Source organism: Heloderma suspectum, chromosome 1 (assembly GCF_057233095.1).
Source record: "Heloderma suspectum isolate Gila_16-S chromosome 1, 16-S_ref, whole genome shotgun sequence".
In the NCBI taxonomy this organism is placed as follows: Eukaryota; Metazoa; Chordata; class Lepidosauria; order Squamata; family Helodermatidae; genus Heloderma; species Heloderma suspectum.
The window spans coordinates 115,166,620-115,189,272 of record NC_139458.1 but is presented as its reverse complement, the minus strand read 5'-3'; the positions used below and the strand labels follow the sequence as shown (position 1 = coordinate 115,189,272).

Here is a 22,653-nt window from a genome sequence, read left to right as displayed (position 1 = left end):
ATTGTTGCTGAGTTCTACTCTTTATCAATGTAAAATTATTCCAGATTACACTTCTGTGTTTAGTGAAAAAGCTCAAGAGAATTTCCAGGGCATTTACTGTTTTTACAAAAATGTTCGTTACCACAGGACTGGAGATACATAATACAAATCTACTTTAAAAACTGATTAGAAAAATGAAAGGTACAACTATCTTCCAAGATTTCCTTACCATGGTTGGAATATCTACAAATACAGGGCCTTGAAAAGAATTCTTTACTTCTCTTACAAATTATCCTTACCCTGTGATCCTAAACATGTCTCCTCAGAAGTAAGTCCTGTTGAGTTGAATTGGACTTACCCGCAGGTAAGTAGGTATAAGATTTAAGCCTTAGGCTGCAATCCTGTATTCACTTACCTAGGATTAAGCCACAGTGAACCCAATGGGTACTACTTCTGAGTAGACATGTAAAGGATTGTGCTGTTAATGTCTTTTGAATATCTATTTCAAGTGGATGACTTGGGGTGCTTCCGGACAAGGCTTTTATCATGCAATTGCCCTGTCTCATTCACAGAATTTTATGGGAAGTCCAGACAACCCTACCTTCCATTTGTAACCCTTCCCATTTTTTCCCACCACTGCTTCCATCTTTTTTCTTTCCATCAAAAAAATCCATTAAGAAGGAAAGTTAGGATGGCTGCACATTGTCTATTGATAGGTAGCACTAGAAGCTGTCCATCTGGAAAAATTCTTGGTGAGTAAAGGACTGGTATCACAAATATATCAGGTATTACTCCAGGAAATGCAGGGTATTAAAACAACCTAAATGACCAATCAGGAACAAAGGGAAATAACAGAGGAAAACTGGGAAGTTATACTGTCAGGCACCTCAAAGTTATGTGTCAATATAAAATAAATCTTTTTCAAATGTTAAGCTTTTGTTATTTAACATAAACAGAGATCCACCATGGACCTATTCTAAGATGCACAATTTGATAAATGATACATTGTAATGTTACAAGAATGGCTAAGTAGGAGCTGAGTTTTGATCCATTAATGATGCTGCTAGAATGTATAAATGATGGTGATAATAAGCTGCTTCCATTAAAAAAAAACCTAATTCAGAACTTACTGACAGCAGCTCACTTGGTCATCACTTTAAAATAAAAGATTACTGAACTGCCTAAAAAGGCAGATTGGGCCCAGAGAATCTGAGACTTACTGATTATGGATAACTGTCACATACAGACTCACAATAAATATAAATACAACAGGGAAGACAAAAAATGCCAATAAAATAATGGGTTGTGTTCAATGGGTTGCATTCAATATTAGTCTAACTTAAGTCCTGTTCATTTCAATGGGTCTACTCTAAGCAGGACTAACATTGGATAGAACTGATGTTGAACACAAGGATGCTTGCAAACTGGATGCGTTTCCAACCCCTTCTTCCCACTGAAACAAAGTCTCTCCTGGGGTCATAGGAACCTTAGAAAAGGTCTGGCATGTGGTACAGAAGGCTGCAGAGGGAGAGTGTATTACTGAAAATTGGGTGGAGGCTTTTCGATATAACCCTATGTGTTGTTGTTGTTTTCTAAATACACCACAAGAAACACATTTGTGCATATGCTAAATATATCCATACGGGAGGGCAATACTTCAATCTCTTAAAGGTTGCCTAGCATGGATCACTATGAAGCTGAATTTGATTTAGCCACCAACTGAACTAAAGCATCAATAAATGAAAACATCCAATAGTCAGCAAAGGCATCTCTAGGAGTTGTATTTACAAAGGCCAAAGTTGCCACAGGACTTTGAAGCTGGCCAAAAATCTCTGCAAAAAGTCCAAATAATTAAAATGTATGGCAATACAGGCCCCGTAATACACTAAGTGTCAATGTGCACACCAGAGGAGGAGAGTGACATTTCCTTCCAGTGGAAGCCCTTCATGCCTCAGGGGTTGATGCTCCAGAAGTCAACCCCACCTGGGGAACTTTTTAGGGTGTGTGTGGGCTGCCTCTGGAAGGTCACATTTTGTTCCAGCAGACCAACTTCATGGCTGAGAAGAGATATGAACCAATGTCAAGAATTGGTTAAGATGTGTCATTCCTTGCCTTTCCCTTGTGTTTTCCAAAAGGCCAACTGCTTATCAGGCAGACTTATTTTCAGTCTGTTACACAACAGAAGGGTTTATTTGTTCCATTTCTATGTCTAGATAATTTTTATGGTACATATTTGTGCCATAAAATAAATAAAAGGGCAAATAATATAACCTGACAGAAGTGTTCAGAGAGTCAAATCATCTGTTTGGCTATACTTTATCAGTTCCCCATTTTGCTCACTAACGCACTAGCATCACATTTTTAGAAGGCCTCAGTTACAAACAAATTGAAGATGCAATAAAGGTAGCTTGCTCATGCAACAGTGATCGCAAATAGTTATTATATTTATCCATGCACTGACTCTCAATAAATCTGATCCACTTAAAATAGCAGTTAAAAATCAAGATGTCAAAATATATTATTTAATTGTTTCTTATGACATATAGACCCAAAATTATGGTTAGGGGTTTTCCTTTTTTTTAAAAATGGTCCGTAATGTAGACACCCTAATGATCCAACTCAGTCTTAAGTTGAATTAAGTCATTATACCCACTTAAGGAATCTGGTAGCAATGTTTACCTAGAAAGCCAATGGGGTTTTTAAACACCCTAGTATGACTGGCAACCAAATGAGTTATATTTATGTAATTTCTGTCCTAACAATACATTCTTCTCTCTCCCACATAGCAAGCTTTAAGACTGACCAATTACATGTTAACCCCATTACTGAACGTGATACCAATTAAAAAGACAAGCTAATTTGTTAGTGCCCTTGTCATTAGCAACAAGTTAGAACTCCTCCAGTTCTAGGCAGCCAGCCAAGTGGAAAATACCAGGAAGTCCTGCTCCCCTTCTTTACTACTGCACCTTGCTCTGCTGCAGGAATTGAACAGACTTTAAGATGGCAGGTGCTTTGATTCCTGTAGAGTAGTGCCATCTTGAACAAGAAATCAAACTAGATTATCTGAATATCCAGTACTATCTTGAGGAATCCTCTCCCCAGGGCAGGTTGCAGTAGCAGCACAGTGAGAGGGACTGATGCAAGAGAGGTGGAAAAAGAGCCCAACAAAGAATATCCACCACCATTGCCAGCCATGATGGCATTTCATGGAACGCAATTAGTTTATAATGATAAAAGCCTGGAAGAGTTTTTCAGAATTAACAGAGCCTTATTCCATGAGTAACTTTACTGACCCCAAACATCAGAATCAGGACCCAATATACCTCCACATGTATCAGCTTGCTTTGTAAAGATTAGAAGGCACGTTAGACTGTTTTGTTTCATAAGTGTATATTCTTATAAGAAAGGGGAAGGAAAGCCAAGGTTGTTCTGGGCTAGATTTAGAACTATGCCTTTTAGAGATCATTCGGGGAAAGATAGTCTTAATAAAAACTAATTATGTTTCCACTGCAGATGAATACTGCCTCCAAATAATCAGATCTTTTTTTAAGAGGCAAAAAAGGTCCTGGAGTCCCTACAACTGTTCACCAAATTTCAGCTAATTTATTTACGATGTTTGTATTTATTTACAATTATTTTGGACCTCTTTTAATGGTAGAACCCTCTCAAGGCTTAACTTGCTACTCATCATCACTAACTGCCATCAAGCTTCTAACAGTGCCCAGAACCAGTCATTTTCAAGTGTGCAAAACAAACTTCATGTCTTCTACTACGCAGGGGGGGCTATAGCCTTGCCATATTTTTTGCACTTTCTTCCTAAACTAGTTAGCTTTTGTATGTCATTCTCAGTACTCTTACCAATCTGTGTCCTTTCCTTCCTCTTTGCCTTTATATAGCATCTGCATCCCAGGTTTGCACAGTGTTCAGTACCACATTCTGTCTCTAATCTCATCTACTAATTGGTAATAAAATGAATTCTAGGAATATTCAATTCTCAGAGGTGGCACAGAGCAGTTAAAATGCCTATACACATCTTAATTTAAGCTTTGCTGGACAATAAGATAGTTTTCCCTATTTTACAATTTTTACCAAAGATCAGGCAATAACATTTGGCATTTTGATTAACTCCTTCAATCTGGTTTTTACACGTCTGTGAATAAGGAATAGAACTAACATGTAGTGCCTGCAACAAAACGTGGTAGTGTGGAGTGCTTCTGTTCAGCCATTCCATTCTATTCTCCCTCCCCAGTGGTTTCTATTTCCACCCTGCCAGTATGGTGTACTGGTCAGAGTGTTGGACTGGGGAGAACTGGGTTCAATCCCCCACTCAGCCTGGAAGCACACTGGATGACTTTAGGCCAGTCACTGACTCTCAGCCTAACCTACCTCACAGGGTTGTTGTGAAGAAAAAATGGAGAGGAGGTTCATATATGCTGCCTTGGACTCCTTGAAGGAAAAGGTAGGCTATAAATGTAGCAAATAAACAAAATAATAACTATATTCAGTCAGCATTCTGTGCCCACTTCATAGAATCATAGAATAGTAGGGTTGAAAGGGGCCTACAAGAGCATCGAGTCCAACCCCCTCTGCTCAATGCAGGAATCCAAGTCAGAGCATCCCCAACAGATGGCTGTCCAGCCTCATCTTGAATGCCTCCAGTGTGGGAGAACCCACTACCTCCCTAGGTAATTGGTTCCATTGTTGTATTCCACTAACAGTCGGGAAGTTTTTCCTGATGTTCAGCCAGAATCTGGCTTTCTGTAACTTGAGCCCATTATTCCATGAGCTGCAGGCTGGCATGATCAAGAAAAGATCCTGGCTTTCCACTCTGTGATAACCTTTCAAGTACTTGAAGAGCGCTATCATATCTCCCCTCAGTCGTCTCTTCTCAAGGCTAAACATACCCAGTTCTTTCAGTCTCTCTTCGTAGGGCTTTGTTTCTAGTCCCCTGATCATCTTTGTTGCCCTCCTCTGAACCCTCTCCAGCTTGTCTGCATCCTTCAAGTGCGGTGCCCAGAACTGGACACAGTACTCCAGATGAGGCCTAACCAGTGCTGAGTAGAGGGGAACTATTACTTCCCGGGATCTGGAAGCTATGCTTCTATTAATGCAGCCCAAAAGAGCATTTGCCTTTTTGGCAGCCACATCACATTGTTGGCTCATATTCAGCTTGTGATCGACAACAATTTCAAGATCCTTCTCGATTATAGTATTGTTGAGCCATGTATCCCCCATCTTGTAACTGTGCATTTGGTTTCTTTTTCCTAGGTGCAGAACTTGGCATTTATCCCTATTAAATGTCATTCTGTTGTTTTCTGCCCAGCGCTCCGGTCTATCAAGATCACTTTGAATTTTGTTTCTGTCTTCTAAGGTATTGGCTATCCCACCCAATTTTGTGTCATCTGCAAATTTGATCAGCATCCCCTGCACTTCCTCCCCCAAGTCATTAATAAAAATGTAGAAGAGCAATGGGCCCAGGACGGAGCCCTGCGGTACCCCACTCATTACCTCTCCCCGTTTGAGAAGATCCCATTGATAAGCACTCTTTGAGTCTGATTCTGTAGCCAACTGTAGATCCACCGGATCGTTGTTTCATCTAGCCCACTTTGAGCTAGTTTGCTCATCAGGATATCATGGGGCACTCTGTCGAAAGCTTTGCTGAAGTCGAGGTATATTATGTTTACAGCATTCCCACAGTCCACAAGGGAGGTGACCTGATCAAAACATGAGATCAGATTCATCTGGCAGGATTTGTTCTTGACAAATCCATGTTGGCTTCGAGTAATCACTGCATTGTTTTCAAGGTGCCTACAGATGGCTTGCTTTATCATCTGCTCCAGAATTTTCCCAGGGATTGATGTCAGACTGACTGGTCTGTAGTTCCCAGGTTCCTCCTTTTTACCCTTTTGGAAGATAGGGATGACATTAGCCCTCCTCCAGTCATCTGGCACTTCACCCATCCTCCATGATTTCGCAAAGATAATAGACAGTGGTTCTGAGACTTCTTCTGCCAGTTCCTTTATTACTCTAGGGTGCAGTTCATCTAGCCCTGGAGATTTGGACTCATTCAAAGTAATTAGGTGTTCCTTGACCATATGCCTATTGATCTCAAGCTGCAATCCTGCCCCTTCAGCCTGTACTTTGCCTTTGCCAGGGGGGTCATACACCCTCTTTTTGGAGAGGACTGAGCCAAAGTAGGAAATGAGCACTTCTGCCTTTTCCTTGTCATCTGTTATCATTTTTCCATCCTTATTTAACTGCTGAACCACCATTTATTTCCTCTGTCTTTTACTTTGCATGTAGCTGAAGAAAGCTTTTTTTTTGCTTTTGGCATCCCTCGCTAACCTCAGCTTGTTCCCAGCTTTAGCCTTCCTGACGCCATTCCTGCAATTCTGTGCTACCTGCCTGTACTCTTCCTTTGTTACTTGGCCTTCTTTCCACTTCCTATATGTGTCCTTTTTTGTTTTCAGGTCATCTCTTAGTTTTTTGTGAAGCCCCATTGGCTTCTTCTGTTGTCTTCCACCTTTTCTTCTTGTTGGAATTGTTTGTAATTGTGCCTTGCGAATTTCCTTTTTTAAAAGCTCCCACCCATCTTGGACTCCTTTTCTCGTTAAGAGTCGCTTGCCATGGGACCTTACTGATCATTGTTCTGAGTTTATTAAAATCAGCTTTCCTAAAATCCATGGTACGGGTTTGGCTACACTCGGCTTTTGCTTCCTTTAGAACCAAGAACTCAAGTATAACATGGTCGCTTTCCCCCAGAGTTCCTGTAACTGCTACTTTACCCACTAAGTCATCTCTGTTGGTTAGGATCAAGTCAAGGATAGCCGATCCTCTAGTTCCTTCCTCTACTTTCTATAGGAGGAAGTTATCTGCCACAAAAGTCAGGAATTTCCTGGAGGGGCCATGTTTTGCAGAATGATCCCATTCTTCTTGAGCATGCTCAGTGCTCACTAGGCTAATTTGGGGGTAGAGTGGATACACTTGGTGCCCAGTCCCAGTTAAATTAAAATATTGGATTTCTCCACTGATTTCTATGAGCACCTTTCACTTCTGTCCCTTGGGGACACTTAAAAATAGCTTCTGTGGACCAGGAAATGACATGTCCAGACAACTAGATGGTTCTCTCTACTCTTTTTATATCTCTGTACTTCTTTTCCAGCCACTCCATTCCATTCCCCCTTCCACCTACTTTTCAGGTTTCTTTTTCTTAACAGTCACTCAGCATTCCATGGGCACTGAGTATTCTCAATCCTCATTGGGCTGTTCCCCCCCTCCCCTTAGGGTTCTTTTCTAAAGATTGTATTGTACTTCTACAAACTTCTGAGTTCCTAACTCTACCAATACCTCTCTCTTGTGTGTTGATGCTGCCATTTTGGCTAGATAAGCATGGGCACTCTCCCCTGAAGATGGCAAGTAGAATATAAAATGTATTTGAATTATTTAGCAAATGTAGGGACAATCATAGAATTCATGCTTTTAGGCCAAAATCCTACTTAAGCTATCAAAGATATCCCATTTTATAATAATAAGTAACACCCAAAATCAGTCAATTGTATTATCAGAGAACCATATTTCGGGGGTGGGAGCAAGTGACATTAAATGACAATTTCACAAGAAACTTCCTAGACTTTATCTTATTTGAGGGGGAAACTACACAATTTACTTTTTAAAAAGAGAACAGTAATATCTACCCAGGGTACAATTCAGAAAACCTTCAGTTCAGATCTGACAGGAGAAATTGATGCACCATGTTCAGTTAAGTAACTGATCATGACAATGTCATATCATATGATTTTTTCCATTTCAACCGCTGCAGGCAAAATTAAGTATCTATGACAGTACCATAAAAAGCATTCACATGGACTTTCCAATTTGGTGAGGGAGAAACAGTTCCAAATATTTAACTCGTTATGTTTCACACAATTGTTATAGTTTGAGATGCAACCAAGGAAAGTCTACTATTATGCATATAACAGCTTTTAAATTTAATTCTTCAACTGTGGGGTTAAGTAATCTAATATTTAAATACAACTCTAAACCTATTAAGTTAGCTATTATCTAAGTATTTACTTCAAAATTAAGCAGAGTCAGTTACTCCTGTGCAATTTTGTGTGTTGCAAACTCATGATTGATAGTTAACAAGCAGCCTTGTAAAAGTTGCTCAGGGAACCAAGGGAGAAATTTGTTTACTCAAGGCGTAGTTTTTTAAAACCATTTGTAACCTGGGGTTATAAATGTAACCAAACACAAACTCATAGTATCACAATGTCAGCCATCAGGCAGCCTATCATATTAGTCTGCCACTCCAAGGCAGCTTCAGCAGAGCACAGCTGCTCTTACTTACATCAACCACTCTATTCTTCATGCAATATCAGCTACCACAGCACGTCTGCCTCAGTTCCCAAAGAAACAAAAGAGCTCTTTAGTATTCCAAAACATGGCAAACAACACTGGCTTCTTTGGGGGAAAGAGGAAAACTGGGTGATCTAGGACAAGGACATGTACAGAGCATTTAACAAGTGCCATTACAAACCTAATCTCAAATTCCTGCTATCCCCCTGCAGAATAACCAAAATAAAAACACTTCATGTTACATAAGCGCGTCCCCATTGTCTTTAATACCACAGTAGCACATTTATAGCATTTGCCCAGAGCTGCTATTACCACTAAAGTAACTCAATATTACTCACATGGGAATTGCATGTGTGCTTCACAAAATCTGGGGACAAACCAAGTTTAGGGGTAGGCGACATACATTGGTCCTGGGGTTGTATTGCCCACACCTGGACCAAGCCAGCAGGCCAAATGATGTCCACCCCAAAGCCCCTCCCATAACATCATCCACCCCTGCCTTGCCTTGTTAATTTCTCCTTTCTCCGTGGAGAGGCACAGAGCTCCATGGCTTTTGCTGCACAGAAAAGGGACTCAATATGTGATTGCAGAAACCAGTCCTGCAGGTGCTTGGCAAGTTCCTTTCTTTCACATGCAACTCATGCCCCATTTGGGGCATAAGCAGCACATGAAAGAGGGAATCCCATTATCTCTGATCTGTGGCCAAAGAGAACAAAGGGGTTCCCCTGTGGTTACTCACCCTCCCCATTGGGAGATTCACTGGAATCCCCTTGTTACTTCCAATCACAGATCAGAGATAACAGATTGGAGATAGTTACCTTTTCCTGCCTCCTCTCCAAGCCCCTGGTCACCTGCAGGCTGTGGGGAGAGGCCCATGCAGGGTGCCCAAACTTGCATGGGCCAGACTGGGGCTGGAGTTTCCCACCCTGGGTTAGAAAGTCAAGCCTGGATGTGGGAAATACATGTTCAAATATTCCTGCTTAAAGCCAAAGTATACATTACTTCCAGGTGTGCAGTGGTAACCCAATGGCCCATTTAAAAACAGGAAAAGCCAATTTTGGTGGAGGCAATGAGGAAAGAGAAGCTTTCCCTGCCCACCATTTTCACAATCCAAAGTTAGTTTATTATTAGAGGTATTTGTATCCTGTTTTTCCAATAAAATATTCAGTGACACAGTGCAATACAACATTAAGGTATAATAAAAACAACAAGTAATAGCAAGTAAAGGAGGAAGAGAAAACAGATGTAAATTCTGTAAAACCAACATTCCAGGGAGATTAAAACTAACAACAAAGGAACAAAGAAAAGCCTTTACACAGCAATGGAAGGCCATCAGAGAGGGAACAAGGTAGCCCTTCCTAGCTGGGACTTCCAGAGCTGCTGTGTGTCACAAAGAAGGCCCTCTCATTGCCTCTGCCAAACTCAGCTCAGTTGTTGGTGGGACATATGGGAGATCTTAGTGAGCAAACAGGCTCATATGGGAGAAGGCAGTCCTTTATGAAATCCTGGTCCCAAGCTGCGTAGGACTTTAAGGGTGCAAACCTATGCGTGTTTAGACAGAAAAAAGTCCTACAACTCCCAGCTTCTCCAACTTTAAATTGGGGACCAGAAATGAATCAAAAGCCAGTGAAGCTGCTGAAAGAAGGGATAACTAGCTTTAGTCAGCAGTTTGGCCACAGCATTCTGAACCAGCTGAAGTTTCTGGACATTTTTCAAAGGTAGACTCACACAGAGTGCATTGCAGAAGTCCAAATGTGATATAACTAGCATGCATCACTATGGCCAAAGCAGTATTCTCCAGGAACAGGCATAGCTGGAGCACCAACCTTAGTTGGGCAAAGCCACGCCTAGCCACAGGCACCACCTGGCTGGTTGCAGAAGCCGTCCCAAACTGTGAACATGATCTTCCAGGAGATTTACTATTGCAAATGGATTAGAAACTGTAAAAATCATTAAGTATTTTATGCTATAAAAAGGTAAAAGGTAAAGGTGTCCCCAACCAGTCGTGTCCTCTAGGGTGTGGTGCTCATCTCCATTTCTAAGCTGAAGAGCCAGCGCTGTCCGAAGATGCTTCCGTGGTCATGTGGCCGGCATGACTGAACACCGAGGTGCACGGAATGCTGTTATTCACTACCAAAAAAAATCACACAATACCATACACGCATAAGAGCCTCTCTTGCATTATTTGTCCAGCATGAATATTGTTACTGTGGGATAGGATGCAGAAAAGAAGTCCAATGTACATTCTAGCTGATGTAGGTTTTGCATTCTTATATTAAATAGTCCTCTCCAAACTTTTGAAAATTGTAATCCATTTAGGGTGCAATCCTATGCCCTTGAAAAAGCATTCAGACAGAGGATTTTTCAGATTCCTCCTCCAGAAGCTGTAGACATTCCTGCAACTTCAAGAGGGGGACTCTGAACCCTCCCTCTGCCCCGCCCAGCCTCTGTGGAAAGAACCATGGCACCTGCTTTCCAAAGTTGCAAATGCAACCTCAGATGAACTCGTAGGGGTCAAAAAGGGGGCATTCTGGTGGATGGGGAGGGAAGAAGAGAGGCCGGAATCTGCAGAATCCTATGGCCTCTCCAACCCCAGCCTGCCTCCAACAACACGACTCCTCCAGATGGGCTCAGAGGCCTGTCTAAAGGGAAACAAAATTAAAACAGAGGATGGAGAAGTGAAAATGGCCTCTGTTGACCCCCCTGCCCTGCTGGCAGCAGCCCAGCATGGCAAAGGAATCTCAGAAGCCTCTGAGATCAGAGGTTTCCATCTAGCAGGCAGCAACCCAATAGGGCTGCGCTCTTACAGTAGGCTTTAGTAATTTATTAACAGGGGTGAATGAAATTCCCCCCCAGTCCACCACCCCACTGGCAGATGGTGGATTTGGGGAGATATCTCATCACCTTTCAGGGACTGAGCCCCCAAAGTTGTTTAAACTGTTTCAAGGTGCTTACTATGGTGGTGAGTGCAGTGGCTTCTTCTTCCTACCCTCTATTGTTTAAGTGGAGGGAATTTCATTTTATTATGTATTTATTTAAAATATTTTTATACTGCCTTTTGAGGCAAAACTTCTTCAAGGTGGTTTACAATGTGAAAATTTTAAAACAATAAAAATATAAAATACATTTAAAAGAATGGCAATAAAAACTCATGTATAAAATAAAAAGGACATACATTCATTTAAAAGCTGTGTGGAACATGCAGTTCTTCAAGGCCTCTTAAAAATAGTCAGGGAGGAAACTACACCCATGGTAGGGCACTCCATAATGCCACAACAAAGGTCCTATCACTTGTGCCCACCAACCTAATAGATCTTGTTAGCAGGTATGTGAGCAGGCCTCCATTGCCAATCATTGGGTCTGGGCAGGTTCATATCGGTGCAGGCAGTCCTTCAAATAACCTGGACCATGGGGCACAGCAATATTCCCCCAGCACCACCTTCTGGAATTGGCCATACAAGTCGGAGCAAAACCACGGCAATACAGTGTCTCCACATCCCAATTCAGACAGCCTATAGAGAATGATACCATGGTAGATGATATTGAAAGCTGCTGAGAGGTCCAAGAGTACTAAGTTGGTCACACTCCCCCTGCCCCTCTCCTGGCACAGGTCACCCCACAGGGTGACCAAGGCAGTTTCCATTTGAAATCCAGGCCTGAAGCAGATTGAAATAGATCTAGAAAATCAGTTTAGACTCACCAGTATAGGCTTCATCTGATGGTATAATGACTTCCTATCTATAACCTTGTTTTTATTGTCCTTAATTGCATCCCTGTTCAACACCCTTTTTATTCCCTTTCCCTTCTTCATCTTGCCTTTTATTTGCTTATTGGTGTATTTATGTTCGTAAGTATTATGAAAGTTGTTACACAACTTAAAAACCTATTCAAAAAATGTATTAATAAAAATGGCAGACCCACATAGAATGCATTACAGAAGTCTAGTCTGGATGTAACCAGGGCATTGATGACTGTAACAAGGTCTGCTTTCTCCAAATAGGGATGTAGCTAGACAATCAGCTGAAGCTGATAAAAGGTGTCCCTGCTAACAGACAGCAACTGTGCCTCCATAGATAATGTGAAATCCAGGGGAAACCCCAAGCTGTGCACCTGGTGCTTCAGAGGGAGTGCAACCTCATCAAACACTAATCTCACACCTCCACCCAGACCTTCAGGTTTTACTGCTGTCTGTAGTGGCAGAAGCAGTGGAGTTTATTTCAGTGGCAACCATTTACCCTCACTCCAGAATGCTCCTGGAATTATGCTATGCCTTATGGAGAGAGGAAGTGGTGGTTACAAGAACTGCACCCAGATTCAGGAGTCAGAAATCCTGCCTCTCCCACCCAAATCACCAAAACTTCACATTCAGTAACTTTCAGCCAAGATGTAGTCCTGACCCAATAATGTTATCCTTAGTGCAGGAGCTTTGATGCATACTTTAAGATACATATTAAGAATCTCCACTTTCACAATCATTTAAACAAAAAGCAGATTCACATATGCACCCCTTTGCATGCACATATCTGACTCTATTGATATGAATGGAGCAGCACATGAGCACATACAGGGTTTTGGACTGGATTGTTAATCCAGGATGAAGAAGTATATGTTTGAACATAGCTATAAAATTTGTTGTGATCTGAGACAGTTAACAGAGGCTCAAGAGTGACTAACTCACTACAGAAAATAACTGTGTTTATTTTCGCTACTCATCTAGCTTTGCCAATTCATCACCCACTCTGATTGAATATTGTATTAATTTGTGCTCTGTACAATTCTATTGCTATCTCTTGCACTGCTTGACCATTTGGCCTTTTTGTTAGGAAAAAAAGTGTTCCTTTCTTTCCACTCACAGGTAATCACCTCATGCCTCTAACAAAGTTGGCTCTGGCCTACAAGACATTTATGCCACAAGAATGTTTGTTAGTTTTTAAGCAGCAATCTAATATAGCTAAACTTCTACAATTTATAAATACGAAATTCTGAGGCTTCTAGACCATTGAACATGATCATTTCTTTGTCTTCTGCTTATGTATAATACAACACCTGAAAAAAGCTTTGTTGTTGTTCTTTTAGTGTACTCTAGAATTTTATTAGGGGCCTATATATAGCTGTATAGCTCTATATTCATAAAACGTATAGAACTTTGAAGTAACTAATATCAGTGGCAATATTCATCATAATAAAAATGCATATACTAAATATGTTGGGTCATATTTATAAACAACATTTGTTACTGATATTCTTGAATAAAGCCATAATAGGGCTTTATTACTTCATTAGATTTTTGCATGAAAAAAATATGTCTATAGGTTTGCTAGGAGTCCAAGCAGCAACTGCCAGTTTCCCATAGAGAACTTTAGTTACTATGAGATCAGAAGGGCTGTGTTCAAGACAGACTTGGCCCTGGAGAAAACTGCAGTGTATACCAATCAGATTACAGTTTAAGAACTGCTTTGCTTTATTTAGGAATCCTGCTTTCCTTCCTCCTTCTCTCTGCACTGTAATGCCAATGCTTTATTTCAACAATTGCCACTTATTAATGACAAATTGTTTCAGTAGCACAAAGATGTCTCTATAGCTAAAAATACATCCAGTAGAGGAAAAGCTACACAATACCCTTTTCATCCTAGTAAATATATCTTTCAGGAAACACCAGATTACCAGGAGTCACTTTATTCCCCCCTCCCAACACATTTTACACAGCTAGGGTCTATATTTCAATAAGAATGCATTTCCCCTTTTCCTATCACTCTAAACTCCAATATATAAACATCCAGTGAATTTATGAAATTGTTTCAGATTCTCTAAATGTTCAAACAAGGGACAAAGTGGCCCGATTCACATGATCCATTTGAGCCACAGTGGCTTAAATAAGTCACCATGGCTTGTGGCACATGCTGGGGACCCACAGGCTGTTTTAGGGCTGTGGATGGTTTGTTAACCAGTCCAGCAACCCACCCTGACCATGTTAGGAGAACACGAGAACCTACAAGCAGGGGTTGAGTTATGGAACAGGTGTCTGCAGGCACCCAGCATGTTCCACAAGCCATGCATGTTCCACCCAGCATGTTCCACAAGGCTTATTTAAGCTAACATGGCTCAAATTAATCATGTGAACCAGGTCAGTATGTGATCTTATACACACTTACTTGGGATTAAGTCCAACTGACAGGTAGGGTGCAATCCTATGGTTCCTGGAGAGCATCCCAGGGACAATAGGATTTGTTGGATTCCCCCCCCCCCAAGCCACAGACACTCCTACAACTTCGGGAGGAGTTCAAGACCTGATCCCTCCCTCTGCCCCTTCCTCCACCCCCTTGCAGCCATCACAGAAAGAACTGTGGAAACTGCTTTCTGAGGTTGCAAAAGTGGCCTCAGATGACCTTGTAGAAGTAAAAAAAGGGGGCATTCTTGTGGGCAGGGAGGTGAGAGGCTAGGATCTGCAGAAACATATGGCCTTTCTAGCCGCAATCCCAGCCCCTGGCACTGTGAATCCTTGAGATGGGCTCAAAGGCTTGTCTAGAGGAAAAGGTTAAAAAAGGAGGATGGAGAGGCAAAAATCGCCTCCATTGTTCCTCCTGCCCTGTTGACAGCAGCCCGGCAGGGCACAGGATACTCAGAAGCCTCCCAGATTGGAGTCTTCCTTCTAATGGCCAGCAGCTTCTCTTCCAAGTAAACATGTACAAGATCAGACCATAAGCTTTTAATTCTAAGCCTAGTTTGGAAGTCTCATGGAAATCAGTGGACCCTACTTCTGAATACATATGCTTCAGATTAAGCTATAACCTATAAGGAAACTAATATATTTTAGAAATAATTTTAGATATAACTGAACTTAAAAACAGTAATTCAAGCAACATCAGAGAACAGAAAAATAACTACAGGAATGAGTGAAACAGGAGATATTAAATTCTACTCTGAAGAGTGATTAGATCAACATTATAACTAAAATATAATACCTTTAAAATCTATGTTGGATAGTATTGGTTGGCTCCAGCGTTCCTGTGTGTTGGATTCTGCTCACAGGACACTTCCACTGGAGGAAGGTTGGGAGGTGATTTTTGCCAATTCCTCCTTTCCACTTCAACTGCCTGTGGCCCCTGAAAAGCTGCTCCAGAGAGCTGAGGGACCTTCTGAAACAGCATAAGAGATAGCACAGGAGGAATCAGCAAAATTTTCCCCCTTTCCTCCAGTGGGAGCCTTCAATGGATCTCAGTCTCTTCCATCAATTGAAGAAGACCTTTCATTTCCAGGATAACTTTGGATCCAACCCTATAGATTGTAGGAACTGAACTTCAACATCATTAGTTTTTCTAAGTCTCATCTTATTCTTATTTTAATTTAACCCCAAATCCCCACCATTCTGTTGCTAAGATAGCAGAAATATGACTGAGCATGCAAACCTTTGCATATCAACTTGGAAGAAAGTCCCATAGCACTCAGTGTAAGTAGCAAGTGGTCAGTGCCTGGATGGGAGATACCTGGGAATCCTCTGTGTGCTGTCTTGAGTTCCATGATGGAAGAAAGGTGGGATATAAATATAGTAAATGATAATGTGTGTTTAGCATTGCAACCTAAATAACTGAGCACAAACAAGAGATGTTACTGGAACCCTTTGGCCTAGCTACCTACTACCTTTCAACAAAGCAAATATTTTATTTATTTATTTATTTATTTATTTATTGCATTTATACCCCGCCTTTCTCCCTCTCGCAAGGAACTCAAGGCGGCTTACATTATCCTCCTCCTCACCGTTGTATCCTCACAACAACAACCCTGTGAGGTAGGTTGGGCTGAGAGTCTGTGACTGGCCCAAAGTCACCCAGTGAGCTTCCATGGCCAAGTGGGGACTAGAACCCGGATCTCCCGGCTCCCAGTCCGTCACTCTCACCACTACAGCAAATGCAATGCTTGCAAATGGCTGAAAATGAGCCTGGAGGCAGCATTACTTCACACAGATATTATCGCCATATAAGCCCAATCTAGTCAGGATCCAATCACTTCCAAGGCAATTCCAGGGGTAGGGGGACAGAAACCCCATACGTTAACTGGTTTAAAAGTTTTGGGGTAAAAAGTTGGCAAAGCTATGTGATACAAGCCATGACAGGTTATAATCATATTATGCTGGTCTTTTCTCACATCACTGGCTTCAGATTTGGTTTGGGCCAGATTCAAAGTGCTGGATTCGACATTTAAAACAGTTTGGAACCTTAGCACCTGATGGAATGCATCCTCTTGTATTTACCTACCCATGCTTTGAGGTCATCTACAGAAGCCCTCCTTCAAGTGCCCCTTCAATCTGATGTTTGGAGCGTGGCTATGAGAGGCCTTTCTCAATGATGGACTCCCAAGCTTTGGAATGCTCTCTGCAGGGGAGTTGTATGGCATCCACACTGCTGTATTTTCAGCACCAGGCCAAGACTTTTTTAATGTTCTCCCAGGAATTTAAAATCTATTACTTTACTCCCTGGGGAAGGTTTCAGCTCCTGATGGTTTGTTGTAGCTTTGTATGTTGTACTACTAATATTATTATTATTAATATTATTATTACTAATATCATTATTAATAAAATATTGTTATTATTATATTAATAATAATATTAATACAAAATATTTATATACCCCCCTTCATTGTCAAATTACAGTTGTACAATTTTATTGTGTTGGCATATGCTTACTAGTTTTATGATATACTAGATTTCAAAGATTGTGATTCCTATTGTTTAGTATATTTTAAACTGTAGTACAATGCCTAGACAGTTAGTTTTATGAGACATTTAATAAATATATTAAATAAATAAATAATATAAAAGTGGTGCATATGGTGGTGGTAGGTGGTATAGTTGGGTGGGTAGACATGATATAGGTCCATTCAAATCCAGGCAGTCATGGGTTCCCTGGATAGCTTTGGATCACTATCATTCAATCTGTTCTCTGTGACGACAAAGAAAATAACAATTAAATTAATAAATAGTAGAAAGAAAATAATATGAGTTCCCTTTTAGGGTTGTTAGGCAATTAAATTATATCATACAAATCATTTTGCATCTTAGAGTATACAAATAAATAAAGAAGGGGTCTTGAATATCACATTTCTATAATTGTCAGTTGCCAGCAGAACACCATTAACAGTGCAATCCTACGAATGTTCATTTGAAAGCAAGTCCCATTCAATTCAGTTGGACTTACTCCCATGCAAGTGTGCATAGATCTGTAGCCTGTGATTCAAAATGTACTGTAACAATTAAATAAGTGAATTTTGACAAAACAAATAATAGAAATGTTGGTGGTGAATGAACATGACTTATGAAAAACTGTCAGACTTACAACTTACTAAGAAAGCAATCTAAAATATTCACGCCAAGAGATAAAACTTTTAACCTGTGTTCTATATTAGAATATGTTATATATTAATTTAACACAAAGTAACTCCAGACTTCGGTGATGTTATTCCAGATAATCCAGAGATAAGTACCTTCATCGCTCCGTTCACATTGAGCAGCACACTATGGAATAAGCTGCTACGAAGGTCAATACCAAATACTCATCATTCTATATGAAGTCTAATGACGTTATACGGAAAAACAACAATAGGCAGTAAACCCTAGTAGAACTCCCAACCCTGCAAATGTGCTTCATTTTGAAAAATGTAACTTACAATCAAAATTATGCAACTACCTAAATCCTGTATGGATTTGCACACATTACAGTGGAAGTGAAGTAAAAGATTTGCAGTACCTTTTATAACCAATGTGTTTTCCAAGCCAAAAAAAGTAGAAAAGGTTAACATTGAGTAATAGACAGCTCAGAAAACTGCACTGTGGCATACACTAGAACCCATTTAATCAGATGTTATGAAATATGGTCATCAAAAGGCCATGAAAGGTGAGCATTGGCCCAATTTTGCAATCAGTCCTTACACTTCTACAACTATCTTTCCTAAACCACTGCTACCAATAGTTTTGTCTTGTTGTGAGGTGTTTTTCTTTCCTCCTCCTCCTCCGCCTCCGCCATAAACAACTCTTACATCCTACCACGCTTTTTTTATTTGTTTAGAGATCACATTATTTTGCAGGCAAACTAATACAATATCAGCCTCCACTACGGAAGGGTGTGTGTGCGTGCGTGCGTGCGTCAAGAATAGCTGGATGGAAGGCTATTAATCTGGAGTCAAGGCAGGATTTGAGGAACATGGGTGGATTTGGGGAAGAATACAGTGTGCTAGATTCTCCTCTCCCCGAGTTAAAATAGTGATACTGCTGTGGCAGCCGCCGCCACCTGATCCTTAAAAACTTGCTTTTGGATCCCAAAGCGACAGCAAGATGCAACAACTCCTTATTATGAAGCCCAAGTGCTCTGGGAGCAGGCTGAGGAGGAGGAGGAGACGGGTGAGGGAGAGAGAAGGGTTGAAGGTCCTGTTCCTGCCATAACAAAGCAGCGGCTGTTTCCACCACCACTACCGAACTCCTCCGTCCTTAGCCAGCGGCACGAAGCAGGGGGGGCCTCGACTGGGCCGACATTTAGCACCTCTCCTGGCCAGAAATAAGTCGCTTATCTGAAGAGACGGGCAGCCCTCACTCTGTTATTTTGAACGGGGTCGCCCCTCAGCGCCAACACACCGCTCACAAGCCCCTCAGGACGCAAGTGGAGCTTCTCTCATTCGTATGGTGGCTGTCAAAAGCGCCCCCCCCAATATATATATACATATTCATAGTCTTGGCAGCCCTGAAGAAACGCCCGTGATTGACTCCCTCCTCCTCCTCCCCTCAGGGCACCACAAATCGACGCCGCGCATCTGGCGAGAGAAAAGCGCCGAGCGGCACGAGCCGCCGCGCCTCAGCGACGGCGACACCCTTTGGCTCTCCGAGGAAAGACTGAGTGGCGGCTGCGCACCGACCGACTCACCGGAGAGCTCGTCCGGTTCTAGACCAGTCTCGGTGTCCAGACCACAGATGACGAAGTAGTCAGCGAAGCGGCCGGGAGCAGACGAAGAGGAGCCGCCCCCGCCGCCGCCGCCGTCTCCACTCATGCTGGAGAAGCCCCTGTGAGGCAGGACGACTCAAGTCGCTCGGCGGGAAGAGGAGAGGTTTCGGGGCGCCGCCGCCGCCGCCGCGGCTTCTGCTTCCCCAGCTGCGGCTGCTTCAGCGGCCCCCACTGCTGCCTCCATGACGGAGCGGCCAGGGCCGCGCGGCGTTGTGGGTAGCAGGCCTGACAGACGGGCGGACAAACACACATAACAGGACGCTCCTCTCTCCGCCCCCCCCTCGCCCAGATGTTTCAGAGTCGGAATGTGGGGGGAGGAGAGGGATGGAAGCGAGAACCGCAATGCTGCACACGCGCACTGGGCGGCAAGGATGACGTGATGCTCTTTGCGGTTTGGTTTCTGAGGGATGTGGGGAGGAGCGAAGCGAGAGGATGAAACCCCTTCCCTTCTCCGCTGCTGGTTCTTTCTTCAGTACTAGATAGGCTTAGAGACTGGGCTGTCCACCAAGGGGCGTTTCTGCCCTCTGCGTTGTTGCCCTCACTGTCCCTGCGCGAAGTACTTGGGACCCCCAATTTCTTCATTCTACTTCTGTGCCGCCCATTATCTATCCCTCTCCTCGTGGTTCTTTCCTTTGTTTCTCTCCCACCATATTGAAAGAGACAAAACATGTTTATTTAGCTTCTTTACAGCAGCACCCCCCTATTCCCCACCGCAATGCCTGATCAGTTCAACTAAAAGTTAACAATATTTTTAGGGGGTATCAATCTGTGTTAGCTCCAGATGTTGAGGGGTCCTTGGGCGAGATGACCTGACCGGGCCTATCCCCTTGCCACTGTCAGTACCACAGCCCTTTCACAGTAGTAAGAGAGGGCAAGGAAAGTGGAGGCTGCTGCTCCCACTCCATCCACACTTGGAAAGGGCATGTGAAGAGTAGCCGTCACAGGAACTCTGGGGGAAAGCGACCATATTATACTTGAGTCCTTGGTTCTAAGGGAAGCAAAATCCGAGTGTAGTCAAATGCGTACCCTGGATTTTAGGAAAGCTGATTTTAATAAACTCAGAACAATGATCAGTTTCCGCTCCATTCTTTGCCATTTTTGGCTTCCATATATACACACAATTTTATTTGATCATGAAAACTATTTTATGAACAGTTATCAGTAATTACAAGGCTGAACCGAACAGATTTTTATTTTGGATTTTATAGTCTTTTAATCCCTTCCTATGCTCCCTTGTAAATTCAGCCATGGAAAGAAGGTCACTTTTTGCATCTTATAAGGGGCTGGGATCCTAGTACTTCTAAAGCTTCAGAAACTCAGCATGCTGGGAGGACAGCATTATATATGACATCTTCAAATAAATATTAAATGCAGAATATCTTGCACTTGCAGAACATTTTGCATGACTATATAAAGACTACTAATATGGATTATAACATTGTCACACCATAATTATACCTCTTTGTAATCATCCCCCTACTCCCTTGGTTCAGAAATGATGGGCTTAATGGTATCTCAGCATATTGGTGCTAATTCATGGGTATCTTGGAACATTCTGCAAAACTGCAGCAGGGTCCATGTGGTGTACCACATCTAATTGTGCGCAACCTGTTATAACTTATTGAGCAGGCTGTACTGCATCTGAATTGCACAGCACGGTTGCTAACCAGCATCCTAGGCATCAGGGGAGCATGTAGATGATGAACAATATGAGGACTCTAGAGTACGGCCAAATGTAGTGCTCAGAATTCCTTCAATTTTCCAAAAAGCAAGCACTGTAATACTATTCTATGGGTTACTACTATTTTGTGTTTGTGACATTTTAATATTTTAACATTATTTCATAGTGGCAAATAGGCCCTCAGAGAATGCCTGAAAACTTGTAGCTGACAGATACAATTATGTTCACACTTGTTGATTATGTTTTCACTTAACATATTTGGTTCACGCATAAGAATGATGTAACACAAGGGGTAGGAGACAAAGAAGAATCATCGTCGTTCAGTCGTTAAGTCGTGTCCGACTCTTCATGACCCCATGGACCATACCACGCCAGGCCTTCCCGTCCTCCGCTCTCTCCCGGAATGTGCTCAAGTTCATATTCATTGCATCGGTGATGCTATCTAGCCATCTCATCCTCTGCCGTCCCCTTCTCCTTTTGCCTTCAGTCTTTCCCAGCATCAGGGTCTTTTCCAGTAGTGTTCTCTTCGCATTAGGTGGCCAAAATATTTGAGCTTCAGCTTCAGGATCTGTCCTTCCAATGAGCACTCAGGGTTGATTTCCTTTAGGATGGACTGATTTGACCTCCTTGCAGTCCAGGGGACTCGTAAGAGTCTTCTCCAGCATCACAGTTCCAAAGCATCAATTCTTAGGTGCTCAGCCTTCCTTATAGTCCACCTCTCACAGCCATACGTTGCTACTGGGAAAACCATAGCTTTGATTATACGAACCTTTGTCGGCAAGGTGATGTCTCTGCTTCTTACTATGCTGTCTAGGTTTGCCATAGCTTTCCTCCCAAGGAGCAAGCATCTTTTAATTTCATGGCTACAGTCACCGTCTGTGGTGATCTTGGAGCCCAAGAAAATAACATCTGTCACTCTTCCATTTCTTCCCCTTCTATATGCCAGGAAGTGATGGGGCCAGATGCCATGTTAGATTTTTTAATGTTGAGTTTCAAACCCGCTTTTGCACTCTCCGCTTTCACCCTCAACAAGAGGCTGTTTAGATCCTCTTCGCTTTCTGCCATTAGGGTGGTATCGTCTGCGTGTCTGAGGTTGTTGATAATTCTCCCGGCAATCTTAATTCCGACCTGTGATTCATCCAACCTGGCGTTTCTCATGATGTACTCTGCATATAAATTACGTAAGCAGGGCAACAATATGCAGCCTTGTCGTACTCCTTTCCCAATTTTGAATCAATCAGTGGTTCCATGTCCGGTTCTTACTGTTGTTTCTTGACCCTCGTACAGGTTTCTCAGGAAACAGGTAAGGTGGTCTGGTACTCCCATCTCTTTAAGAATTTGCCAGAGTTTGTTGTGATCCACACAATCACAGGCTTTAGCGTAGTCAATGAAGCAGAAATAGACGCTTTTCTGGAATTCTCTTGCTTTCTCCATGATCCAGCGAATGTTGGCGATTTGATCTCTAGTTCCTCTGCCTCTTCGAAACCCAGCTTGTACTTCCGGTAGTTCTCGGTTCACATAGTGTTGAAGCCTAGCTTGTAGGATTTTGAGCATAACCTTGCTGGCATGTGAAATGAGCACAGTTGTAAGGTAGTTTGAACACTCTTTGGCATTGCCCTTCTTTGGGATTGGAATGTAAACTGACCTTTTCCA

At 42.2% G+C, this 22,653-nt stretch overlaps 1 protein-coding gene across 2 annotated transcripts in view; it reads right to left on the bottom strand.

Moving 5' to 3' along the window:
- DENND5A (DENN domain containing 5A) overlaps positions 1 to 20,385 on the bottom strand; it is a 107,843-nt gene extending 87,458 nt beyond the window's left edge. For both annotated transcript variants that reach the window (XM_084854519.1, XM_084854528.1), the window contains exon 1: positions 19,242 to 20,385. In XM_084854519.1, the coding sequence (XP_084710645.1) occupies positions 19,242 to 19,365 (124 nt within the window). In that variant the 5' untranslated portion in view covers positions 19,366 to 20,385. The remainder of the gene's footprint in view (positions 1 to 19,241) is intronic.
- Positions 20,386 to 22,653: the final 2,268 nt, after the last annotated feature.